The sequence below is a fragment of the Schistocerca americana genome, chromosome 5 (assembly GCF_021461395.2).
Source record: "Schistocerca americana isolate TAMUIC-IGC-003095 chromosome 5, iqSchAmer2.1, whole genome shotgun sequence".
In the NCBI taxonomy this organism is placed as follows: domain Eukaryota; kingdom Metazoa; phylum Arthropoda; class Insecta; order Orthoptera; family Acrididae; genus Schistocerca; species Schistocerca americana.
In genome coordinates, this window is record NC_060123.1 from 572,089,004 (window position 1) to 572,102,328 (window position 13,325).

Consider the following 13,325-nt stretch of genomic DNA (forward strand, 5'->3'; position numbering starts at 1 on the left):
ACCATGGGAAAGCCATAAGCACCACCCTAGGTTAGAGACATTATTGCTGCCGGATACGGCTATTGTACCACATCTCCAAAATTCCCTTCCAGGGCCCGTCCAAAATTCCCTCACAAGACATCTTCAAAATTTCGTCATTTGCTGTTTGCTGTACTTCCTGGTCTTGCGATTTTAATGACCCACAGACTATTTAGAGGACGCCATATAAGGATACGGCAAAAAACGTGTTTTTATTTAACAAAAACGCATGGATGATAGTATCTGCTGTTGAGTTAAACCATTGTATCCACTGAGGAGAGCTGGTGAAGTCTAGATGCCGGCGGTGTCTCGGATCCAGGCTCTCAGGTAGCCGACATTGGTCTGGACGGAGATGCCGACTTCGCAGTAGGTGGGCCCCCACGAGACGATGCCCACCTGCGTACCGTTGTTGACCAGTGGCCCACCAGAGTCACCGACGCATACTCCTCGGGTGAACTCTCCAGAGCAGATCATGCGTTCCGTCACGGAATTCACAGCGACGAACACCTTGCGGCATGTCTCACGGTCCACCACGTTGATGTCCACCGCGTGCAGCGTATCGGCCGGGCCGTTGCCGCTGTGCTGGTAACCCCAGCCACTGACCGTCACAGGCAGCCCGCTCGGAGGGTCGTAGCCCTCAGCCGGGAGTCCCACTAGCTGCACATTGGGACCCAGCGTGAAGGATCCGTTCACCTGTAAATCGAAACAGTGTAAGCGACAATTAGCCATTATTTTGTACTATCCCATGACCTTACGCCGCTATAGGAATATAAAACTAACTTCTCGATCAGAACCACACGACACTGACCAGACACTGTCCCATCCACTGACAAATGGCATCACTTAGATGCAGTACGGAGAGTCTTAGGGTCAAAACAATCTCATCTTCCCAGACCTTAGACCCAATGTGAATTCAAATGGTTCAAATGGCTCTGAGCACTATGGGACTGACCAAAGGAAAGACACGCAAAATAAGAACAGCTTTTACTTGGTTACAGGGAGGACAATAATTTGGTAACTTCTACGGTTGCAACAGATCACATTTACAAAAGTGTTCGAATGCAAGTACTGCGTCGCTCAGTCATCCCTTCACGCGCAATCCCAACAGATGCTCGCGTGGCGGAGTATGTTATACGGTGACGCCACATGATCGACATTTCTCATCCATTTTAGAGGTATTTCACGACATTTGCGACTCCATGGGTCTTATATGAAATTATTTGTCTCAGCGTCATCTACGTCGCTTTGTGGTTTTTTAAACGTTAATAAGAATCTCCCTGTATGTGAAGTGTGTAAATACTGGCAAAGTCGCAGATAAAAAGCTCATGGGTCGATTTCAACCAAACTTTGTACACTTACTATTTACTCTCTAAAAAGAAATAGTGTGAGGGGTAAGAACCAGTAACCTCCTTTTGGGGTGGGGGTGATGACGTGGAGAGAGGAGAAGGAGGAGGGGACGGACAGACGAAGAGGGGGAAGGAGAGATGGACTCATGTAGGGCGAAGAAAGAGTTAGAGAGAGAGAGATGGTCAGGGAGAAATGGATACAGGAGGCTAAGAGTAGGAGGTGGAGAGAGAGAGAGAGAGAGAGAGAGAGAGAGGAGGCAGAGATGACCAGAAAAAGGAAGTGGCAGAAGATGACCGAAGCACAGGGTGGAAAATACGGTCAGAGTAAGAGAAGAGGTCAATATGGACAAGGAAAGGGGTAGACGAGATGGATTGGGCAAACAAAGACGCGAAGATGTACGGAAACATGGGGGAGGAGAAGATGGAGAAAGAGAGTGGGGAGGAGCTGATGGACAGAGAGAGGAGGAAGTGGACAGAGCGGTTGATGGAGGAGGTGAACAGAGAGAGAAAGAAAGAGAAGCTGGCTTTATATAACACTAGAATAAATACAATGACATGAAAAAATAATCGAAATACCGAGAAGGAGTGGCGCGACAAAAACGAAAGCTGGTAGGCATGTTTCTACATCCGAAAAATGATGTCTATTCAGATTTCGCGCCAGTCGCGTGAGAGTGGCTATAGTACGTTCTAGGCGCTGCAGTCTGGAGCCGCGCGACCGCTTCGATCGCAGGTTCGAATCCTGCCGCGGGCGTGGATGTGTGTGATGTCCTTAGGTGAGTTAGGTTTAAGTAGTTCTAAGTTCTAGGGGACTGATGACCTCAGAAGTTAAGTCCAATAGTGCTCAGAGCCATTTGAACAATTTTTAGTAGCTACACTATGAGGATGCAAATCATGTTTTATGTAAGTACTCGGTGCAATGGTTACCTTCGAGATACAATGTGGTGAGTTACTGGTGATCAAATATACTTTTCGGGCGACAAAGACGCCATTATCAAGATCCCACTGAGTTTGAATGAGTTCGTGTAATAGGAGTATGAGAAGCTGGATGTTCCTTCTGCCATATCGCAGAAAGGCGTGGCAGGAATGTTGCCGCTATACATGATCACTGGCAACTACGATAGCGAGAATGTAAGCTCACAAGAAGATCGGACTCCGGATGACCACGTGGCACTACCGAGAGGGAAGACCATCGTGTCCGGCGTGTGGCTCTGGCCCATTGTACTGCATCTGCAGCATCAATCTGAGCAGTATCTCGCACCACAGTGACAATATTGTCACGTAGAGAAAGGTGTAAGTAGATGAAAGACGAACACTAACTTCAGTTAAGGAAGGTTTATTCAGCACTTGCACATACAGAAGCGCGGAGCGAATTGCCTCCGGCCAGAACACAAAAAAAATGGCTCTGAGCACGATGGGACTCAACTGCTGTGGTCATAAGTCCCCTAGAACTTAGAACTACTTAAACCTAACTAACCTAAGGACATCACACACATCCATGCCCGAGGCAGGATTCGAACCTGCGACCGTAGCGGTCATGCGGTTCCAGACTGAAGCGCCTTTAACCGCGCGGCCACTCCGGCCGGCTTGCCAGAACACATACGGTATATATACACCTACACAACATTCCAGTACAATGATTCTTGTATTTTGTCGATACTTTTAGAGTATACTCGAACCGAACGCAGAAATTAAAATTTTTCACTTCGGGTGAGGTTTTAACACACGACCCTCCATGCAACAAATAACATAGCCACTACACTATTTTTTATCTCATTTTCTGTTCTATCTTGTTCGTTGAATTTGTCCGTTGCGGACGTCCGATGTCACCCATTCAGGTTGATCGTTGATCCCGTCAATCAGTTGCTTTTTCTAAAAAAAATTTTATTGCAGAGGGTAGCTAAACCCTCTGACGGAACACACTGAGCTACCGTGGCGGCACACCACGGCGACTGTGCTACGCAGCTTCTTCTGCAACATTGCTGCCTCAAGAGAACAGCGTCTCGGTGTTACATCCTCCTAGTCCGGGAACGAGTCATCGGTCCTGCATACTCTGACTCCCAATGGTTGATGTTCGCCTGGGAGGCAGTCTTATGATTTCCCTTCCCGCTTTCCGCTTGTTGCCTGCCGGTGGAGCTTCGAATTTATCCTGGGTTCCGGGATCCTTACAGGGCTTCATTCGAAGGACATGGACCGTATCTCTGATCTTTCGGCGTCTTGTGTCGGGGTCGAAATCTTCAACTTCATAAGTAACATCAGACAACTGTCCTACAACCTTATAAGGTCTAGAGAAGCACCTGAGGAGTTTCTCAGAGGGACCAGTCTTCCGAACATGAGTAAAGATCCAGACGAGGTCACCAGGCTGGTAGACGACAGGGCGGTGGCTCGCGTCATATCTTCGGCGATCGATTTCTTGAGTCTGCAGCGTGCGGAGTCGAGCTAACTGCCGAGCTTCCTCAGCTCTGGTTAACACCTGACCGATGTAGTTGTCGTTCACGTCATCAGGATGTAACGGAAACACAGGGTCCATCGTCGTGGCCGTCGCCTCACGCCCATGCATCAGGAAAAATTGCGTAAATCCTGTGCTATCTTGTTTGGTGGTGTTGTAGGAAAACGTCACGAAAGGTAGCACCTCATCCCAGTTGCTCTGCTCAACATTGACGATCATTGATAACATGTCGGCCAAGGTCTTATTACGGCGTTCAGTAAGCCCGTTAGTTTGCGGATGGTAGGCAGTCGTCATGTGTTGAGTAATGTTGCACCGACAGTTTATCTCTGTCACAAGATTCGATTGAAAACTTTCCCTCGATCCGTAATTAACGAGTTTGTTGCACCGTGTTTTAATGCAATGTCTTATACGATGAATTTGGCTACCTCGAATGCTTCGGCTGTTTTCACGGCTTTTATAATGGCATATCGCATCAGATAATAAGGACAAACAATAATCCATCTATTGCCACTAGCAGACGTTGGCAATCGTCCGAGGAGGTCAATCCCAACACTCTGGAAAGGCGTTTCGGCTGGTGGAATTGGTATGAGTTGGCCAGGTGGTTTCTGAGGTACTGCCTTCCTCCTCTGGCACTCTCGACAATGCGACACATAGTGCCGGACACTCCTAAATAAACCTGGCCAGAAAAATCTCTTCCGGATCCTATCATATGTCTTAATAAATCCTAAATGTCCGTCCTCAGGTGTGTAATGGAATTTCTGTAAAACATCTAAGCGCATGTGTTTAGGAAGCACTGGTAGCCACCTCTTTCCAAACGGATCAAAGTTTTTCTTGTAAAGTAATCCATCAACTACCTTAAATTGTCCTTTCACATCCTGATAGGAGCCACTGTGTCGTCGATATGTGCAGCATCACAAGTTCCAATACCCAGCGCCTCCACCAGAATAATGTCACATAGAAAAAAGTGTAAGTAGACGAATGACGAGCACTAACTTCACTTAACGAATGTTTATTCAGCACTTGCACATACAAGAGCGCGGAGCGAACTGCCTCCGGCTAGAACACATATGGTCTATATACACCTACAGAACATTCCAGTACAATGATTCTTGTCAGATGTGGATACTTCTACAGTGTATGCGAACCGCACATGGAAATTAGAGTTTCTCAGTTCAGGTGAGTTTTGAACCCACAGACCTCCAAGCAACAGTCTAGAATCATTGCCACTACACTAAGCGACTGAGACAATGTACTGTTATAAATCGGTTACTTCATGCACAGATCCGAGCCGTTATCCCTGCAGCGTGCATTCCACCGGTCCCACACCACCGCCATTTGCAGTATCAGTGGTGAGAAGCGAAAGTTCGTTGGAGGGCATGCTAGAGGTTCTTCCTCGGTGACGGTGATGACCGAGTGTTGGTTAGAAGGAGACCAGCTGAGGGCCAGCTACCAAGTTGTCTGCGTGCTAGATACACTGGAGTTATGGTCTGGGATGCTATTTCATTTGATGGCAGGAGCAATCTCGTGGCTATCCTATGCACCCTGACTGCAAATTTGTACGTCAGTCTTGTGATTCGAACTGCTGAGCTTCCATTGCAGGAGGTATTTTCCAAAAAGATGACTCTCGCGCACATACAGCTGTTGTGACCCACCACGCTCTACAGGGTGTCGAAATGTTCCCTTATCCTGTTCGACCAGAAGATCTGTCACCATCGAGCACATATGGGACATCTTCAGACGACAACTCCGGCGTCATCCACCAACAGTATTAATCGTCCTTGTATCGACCGATGACTGATGACCGCGCAGTTGAGCGCCCCACAAATCAGACAACATCATCATCATCATCATCGACCGACCAAGTGCAACAGGCATGGAACTCCATCCCACACACTAACATCTGGCACCTGTACAACACAATATATCCACTTCTGCATGTTTGCGTTGAATATTCAGGCGGTTACACCACCTATTAATGTACAAGCATTTCACATTTGCAGTAGCTTACAGCGAGCTTGCTGTAACCTGTGATCTTACAATGTTAATTACTTAAATATGTTACCTAGACAGATTTATGATCGAAATTTCATCACTCTACATTAATTATTTCTTGGTGTTGCGACTATTTTTCCTACAGTGTACATGTAAAACGTGCGTACACGGGCAAACCCGCAGGTAAAAAGCCCATCCCAAACTCATGGATCAATTTCAACCAAACTTTGTACACCTATTATTTTACTATCAGGAAAGAAGTAATGTGTGGCTAGGAACCAGCACCCTCCTATTGGGGTGGGGGTGATAATGTGGGGAGAGAAAAAGAAGAAGGAGATGGACAGACAGAGAGGGGGAAGGAGAAGACAGTCGGAGGAAGGGGTGGACAGAGAAATGGGCACAGAAAGAGGAGGAGATGAAGAGAGAAATTGGGAGGCGGATATGGACAGAGAACAGAAGGGTAGAAGTTGGATGGAGACAGGGTTTAGAAGAGATGGACAGACAAAGGGAAGAGTGGAGACAGGCAGGGAGAGGGGGAGAAGAGATAGAGAAAGGAGAAGCGAAAATGGACAGAGAGACGAAGGAGGAGGAGGTGGACAGGGAGAGAAAGGGAGGAGCAGATGGATTGAGGGAGGAATAGGAGAGGATGGACAGAGAGTGATGGAGGAGGTGGCCAGAGAGAGGGGATAGGAGGAGATAGACAGAGAGAGGGGGAGAGGAGATAGAGAAAGGAAGAAGCGAAGATGGACAGAGAGACGAAGGAGGAGGAGGTGGACAGGGAGAGGGAGGAGCAGATGGATTGAGGGAGGAATAGGAGGGGATGGATAGAGAGTGATGGAGGAGGTGGCCACAAAGAGAGGGGATAGGAGGAGATAGACAGAGAGAGGGGGAGAGGAGATAGTCAGAGAAAGGAAGAAGCGAAGATGGACACAGAGACGAAGGAAGAGGAGGAGGACAGAGAGAGAAGGAGGAGCAGATGGACTAAGGGAGGAATAGAAGGGGTGGACGGAGAGTGGGCGATGGATGAGGTGACCAGAGAGAGGGGATAGGAGGAGATGGGCAGTGAGAGGGGGAGGACGAGATGGGCAGAGAGGGGGAAAAGAGCAGCTGGACTGCTGGTGCAGCGCTGGGTACTCAGGTAGTAATAAAGTAAACTTCACTAACCTGTACGACTGCGATGTCGTAGTCGGCGGTGCGGCTAACGTACTGCTGGTGCAGGAAGACGGCTGCTGCCTCTATCACTGTGCCGCCGCTGCCACGGACGGAGGAGCCCGCTCGCAGCGCCATGTAGACTAGTCTGATGTCCTCGACGCAGTGGCCGGCGGTCAGCGCCCAGGAGGGGCCGATGAGCGATGCACCACACGACTGGTCGCCGCTGAGCTCGAAGGCCAGCTGTCAGGGGTGGTCGGCGATGCTGGGCTCGTGGCCGCCGACGATGCGGTCGTGGGCGCCGGTCCAATGCCAGACCGCGGACGGCCACGCCGCAGCCGCCGACAGCAGCAGCAGCCACAGACAAGGGCACCTGGTCACTGTGGCGGGGTGCGACATCCTGGGCTGTGCTGCATGCCTCCTGTCCCGGCCCTCTTTATACTCCTGCCGGCCGAGAAAATGATGACACCACTCCCAGCCTTATCTCCGTCCGATATAGATCATAAGTGGCACTGCACTGATATCACACAGATTATCGTATTTTTTACATCTCTCTTGTCTGACCATTTCGCAAGGCAGTAAAACATGATTGTCTAAAGCACATTGTGGCAGAGGAGAATTTTATTTACCTTAAGTCACACAAACGTCATGGAACAACGGTATGTACACTACTGGCCATTAAAATTGCTACACCACGAAGATGACGTGCTACAGAAGACAAATTTAACCGACAGGAAGAAGATGCTGTCATAAGCAAATGATTAGCTTTTCAGACAAGGCTGGCACCGGTGGTGACACCTACAACGTGCTGACATGATGAAAGTTTCCAACCGATTTCTCATACTCAAACAGCAGTTGACCGGCATTGCCTGGTGAAACGTTGTTGTGATGCCTCATGTAAGGAGGAGCAATGCGTACCATCATGTTTCCGACTTTCTTAAAGGTCGGATTGTAGCCTATCGCGATTGCGATTTATCGTATCGCGACATTGCTGCTCGCGTTGGTCGAGATCCAATGACTGTTAGCAGAATATGGAATCGGTGGGTTCAGGAGGGTAATATGGGACGCAGTGCTGGATCCCAACGGTCTCGTATCACTAGCAGTCGAGATGACAGGCATCTTATCCGCATGGCTGTAGTGGATCGTTGAGCCACGTTTCCATCCCTGAGTCAACAGATGGGGACGTTAGCAAGACAACAACCATCTGCACGAACAGTTCGACGACGTTCACAGCAGCATGGACTGTCAGCTCGGAGACCATGGCTGCGGTTAGCCTTGACGATGCATCACAGACCGGAGCGCCTGCGATGGTGTACTCAACAACGGACCTGGGTGCACGAATGGCAAAACTCGTTTTTCGGATGGATCCAGGTTCTGTTTACAGCATCACGATGGTCGCATACGTGTTTGCCGACATCGCGGTGAACGCACATTGGAAGCGTGTATGCGTCATCGCCATACTGGCGTATCACCCGGCGTGATAGTATGCGGTGCCATTGGTTACACGTCTCGGTCGCCTCTTGTTTTCATTGACGGCACTTTGAACAGTGGACATTACATTTCAGATATGTTACGACCCGTGGCTCTACCCTTCATTCGATTCCCGCGAAACCCTGCATTTCAGCAGGATAATGTACGACCGCATGTTGCAGGTCCTGTGCGGGCCTTTCTGGATACAGAAAGTGTTCGACTGCTGCCCTGGCCAGCACATTCTCCAGATCTCTCACCAACTGAAAACTTCTGGTGAATGGTGGCCGAGCAACTGGCTTGTCACAGTACGCCAGCCACTACTCTGAATGAATTGTGGTATCGTGTTGAAGCTGCATGGGCAGCTGTACCTGTACACGTCATCCAAGCTCTGTTTGACTCAATGCTCAGGCGTATCAAGGCCGTTGTTACGGCCGGAGGTGGTTGTTCTGACTACTAATTTCTCAGGATCTATGCACCCAAATTGAGTGAAAATGTAATCTTGTGTCAGTTCTAGTATAATATATTTGTCCAATGAATACCCGTTTATCATCTGCATTTCTTCTTGGTGTAGCAATTTTAATGGCCAGTAGTGTACATATACCAATAAAGGTCGCGTACACACCGTATAAAAGGACAGTGAACTGGCGGAGCGGTCGTTTGTGCTCAGTTGATTCACGTGAAAAGGTTCCCGACGTGATTACTGCAGTACGACAGAAATTAACAGACTCTGAACGCGAAATGATAATTGCAGCTAGAGGCGTGGGACATTCCATTTCGGAAGTCAAATTCAATATTCCGATATACAAGCTACCAAGAGAGCGCCAAGAATACGAAATTTCAGACATAACCTCTCACCACAGACAACGTTGTGCCCGATGGCCTTCACTTCACGAATGAGAGCAACCTAGAGTTGTTTGTGTTAACAGATAAGCGACGCTGCATGAAATAACCGCAGAAATCAATGTGGGACGTATGGTGAACGTATCCGCAAGAACAGTGCGGCGAAATTGGGCGTTAATGGGCCATGGCAGCAGACGACCGACGCGAGTGCCTTTGATAACAGCACATCGCCTGCAGCGCCTTTTCTGGGCTCGTAACCTTATCGGTTGGATTCTAGACGACTGAAAAACCGTGGCGTAGTGAGATGAGTCCCGATTTCAGTTGGTAGGAGCTGATGGCAGGGTTGAAGTGTGGCGCATAACCCACCAAGCCGTAGACCCAAGTTCTCAAAAAGGCATTTTGCAATCGGGTGATGGCTCCATAATGATTTGCGCTGTGTTAAATGGAATGGACTTGGTCCTCAGTTATATTTGGCTCCTTGGAGACCATTTGTAGGCATTCATAGACTTTAAGTTCCCAAACAACGAGGGGATTTTTGTGGATGGGAATGATCCATGTCACGAGTCCACAACTGTTGGTGAATGATTAGAAGAACATTCTGGGCAATTCGAAAGAATGATCTGCCACCACCCCGATAGCACGACATGAATCTCATTGAACATTTATGGGACATAATCGTGAGGTTAGTTAGTGCGCAAAATCCTACACAGGTAACATCTTCGCAATTACGGGATGGCCATAGGGGCAGCATGGCTCAGTATTTCTTCCGGGGCTTCCAACGGCTTGTTGAGTCCATGCCACGCCGAGTTGCTGCACCAGGAGGGGCAAAGAGAGATCTGATACGATATTATGACTGTTGTAACCTCAGCATAAGATCTTTTGTATGATCATCTTCCTGAATAGCTCTTATATTAAATTCCTCCTTCTTCTATTCATTTAAGCCCACTGAGGACCATGAGGCTTCTTTTTCTCCTTCTTCTTAGCCAAGAAAGCTTTTATTTTCAGCCTGTGGGCAAGCTTTCTCTCTTCCGTCCCTTTCTGCTGGCAAGGGACACTGGAAATACCCTTTGTACATTGATGTGCCGCAATTTGGTCCGTTTCTGTATTGTTTCTAACGGAATTTCATGTTATTCGAGGGCTGATTTCAAGCGCCAAAGAAGCTGGTATAGGCACGCGTATTCAAATACAGAGATTTGTAAACAGGCAGGATATGAGGCTGCAGTCGGCAACACCTATATAGGGTGTTACAAAAAGGTACGGCAAAACTTCCAGGAAACATTCCTCACACACAAAGAAAGAAAATATGTTATGTAGACATGTGTCCGGAAACACTTACTTTCCATGTTAGAGCTCATTTTGTTACTTCTCTTCAAATCACATTAATAATGGAATGGAAACACACAGCAACAGAATGTCAAAGCGTGACTTCAAACACTTTGTTACAGGAAATGTTCAAAATGTCCTCTGTTAGCGAGGATACATGCATCCACCCTCCGTCGCATGGAATCCCTGATGCGCTGATACAGCCCTGGAGAATTGCATTTTGTATCACAGCCGTCCACAATACGAGCACGAAGACACTCTAGATTTGGTACTGGGGTTGGGTAGACAAGAACTTTCAAATGCGCCCATAAATGAAAGTCAAGAAGGTTGAGGTCAGGAGAGCGTGGAGGCCATGGAATTGGTCCGCTTCTTCCAATCCGTCGGTCACCGAATCTGTTGTTGAGAAGCGTACGAACACTTCGACTGAAATGTGCGGGAGCTCCACCGTGCATGAACCACATGCTGTGTCGTACTTGTAAAGGCACATGTTCTGGCAGCACAGGTAGAGTATCCTGTATGAAATCATGATAACGTGCTCCATTGAGCGTAGGTGGGAGAACATGGGGCCCAATCGAGACATCACCAACAATGCCTGCCCAAACGTTCACAGAAAATCTGTGTTGATGACGTGATTGCACAATTGCGTGCGGATTCTCGTCATCCCACGCATGTTGATTGTGAAAAGTTACAATTTGATCACGTTGGAATGGTGCCTCATCGGTAAAGAGAACATTTGCACTGAAATGAGGATTGACACATTGTTGGATGAACCATTCGCAGAAGTGTACCCGTGGAGGCCAGTCACTTGCTGATGGTGCCTGCACACGCTGCACATGGTACGGAAACAACTGGTTCTCCCGTAGCACTATCCATACAGTGACGTGGTCAACGTCACCTTGTACAGCAGCAACTTCTCTGACGCTGACATTAGGGTTATCGTCAACTGCACGAAGAATTGTCTCGTCCATTGCAGGTGTCCTCGTCGTTCTAGGTCTTCCCCAGTCACGAGTCATAGGCTGGAATGTTCCGTGCTCCTAAGACGCCGATCAATTGCTTCGAAAGTCTTCCTGTCGGGACACCTTCGTTCTGGAAATCTGTCTCGATACAAACGTACCGCGCCACGGCTATTGCCCAGTGCTAATCCATACATCAAATGGGTATGTGCCAAGTCCGCATTTGTAAACATTGCACTGATTGCAAAACCACGTTCGTGATGAACGCTAACCTGTTGATGCTACGTACTGATGTGCTTGATGCTAGTACTGTAGAGCAATGAGTCGCATGTCAACACAAGCACCGAAGTCAACATTACCTTCCTTCAATTGGGCCAACTGGCGGTGAATCGAGGAAGTACAGTACATACTGATGAAACTAAAATGAGCTCTAACTTGGAAATTAAGCGTTTCCGGACACATGTCCACATAACAGCTTTTCTTTATTTGTGTGTGAGGAATGTTTCCTGAATGTTTGCCCGTACCTTTTTGTAACTCCCTGTATAATACAAGTGCCTGACGCAGTTGTTAGATCGGTTACTGCTGCTACAATGCCAGACTGTCAAGATTTAAGTGTTACAGTCGACGCAAAGCTAGGTAGCTATGAAGTGGGCATTTTCCCGTACGACCATTTCACAAGTGTACCGTAAATATCAGGAATCCGGTGGAGCATCAGATCTCCTAGATCGCTGAGGCCGGAACATGATCCTGCAAGAAGCGATCAACGACGACTGAAGAGAATCGTTTAGCGTGACAGAAGTGCAAGGCCCTCCACAAATTGCTGCAGATTTTAATTCTGGACTATCAGCAAGTCAGCCTGCGAACCATTCAACGAAATATTATCGACATGGGCTTTCGGACAGAAGGCCCACTCTGTATCCTGGATGACAGCATGACGCAAAGCATTACGCCTCGCCTGGGCCCGTCAACACCAATATTGGACTATTGATGATTGGAAATGTGTTGCATGCTAGGACAAGTCTCGTTTCAAATTGTATCGAGCGGATGGACGTGTACGAGTATGTAGACAGCCTCATGAACCCATGAATCCTGCATATCACCAGGGGACTGTTCAAGCTGGTGGAGGCTCTGTAATGGTGTGGGGCGTGTGCACTTGGAGTGATATAGGACCCCTCACACGTCTAGATACGACTCTGACAGGTGAACACATACGTAAGCATCACATCTGATCAGCTGCATCCTTTCATGTCCATGGTAATTTCGACGGATTTGGTCAATTCCAGCAGGACAATGCGACACACCACACGCCCAAAATTGCTACAGAGTGGGTCCAGGACCACTCTTCTGAGTTTTAACGCTTCCACTGGCCACCAAACTCCTCAGAAATGAACATTATTAAGCTTATATGGGATTCCTTGCAGCGTGCTGTTCAGTAGAGACCCCCACCCCCTCGTACTCTTACGGATTTATGGAGAGCCCTGCAGGATTCATGGTGTCAATTTCCTCCAGCACTACGTCAGACATTACTCGCCTCCATGCTACGTCCTATTGCGGCACTTCTATGTGCTAGGGTGGGGGGTGGGGCTACACAATGTTAGGCACGTGTACCAGGTTCTTTGGCTCTTCAGTGTATAAACATAACACACTGTCATGCCTAACAGGGTTTAGAAAAACAGGTCACTTTCAATACAGCTTCCAGTCTTCTCGGAATGGATTGATACAGATCCTGTATCGTTTTCGGGGAAATTTTATGTATTATATTCTAGCAAACATTTGCAATATCAAGTA

At 48.1% G+C, this 13,325-nt stretch overlaps 1 protein-coding gene across 1 annotated transcript; it reads right to left on the reverse strand.

Moving 5' to 3' along the window:
• Positions 1 to 222: 222 nt before the first annotated feature.
• LOC124616547 (trypsin-1-like) lies at positions 223 to 7,089 on the reverse strand. The gene is made up of 2 exons (XM_047144864.1): positions 6,967 to 7,089; positions 223 to 711 (listed from the first exon to the last, which is right to left on the reverse strand). The coding sequence occupies exons 1-2, from the start codon at positions 7,087 to 7,089 to the stop codon at positions 310 to 312; spliced, it is 525 nt and encodes a 174-aa protein (XP_047000820.1). The 3' UTR covers positions 223 to 309.
• Positions 7,090 to 13,325: the final 6,236 nt, after the last annotated feature.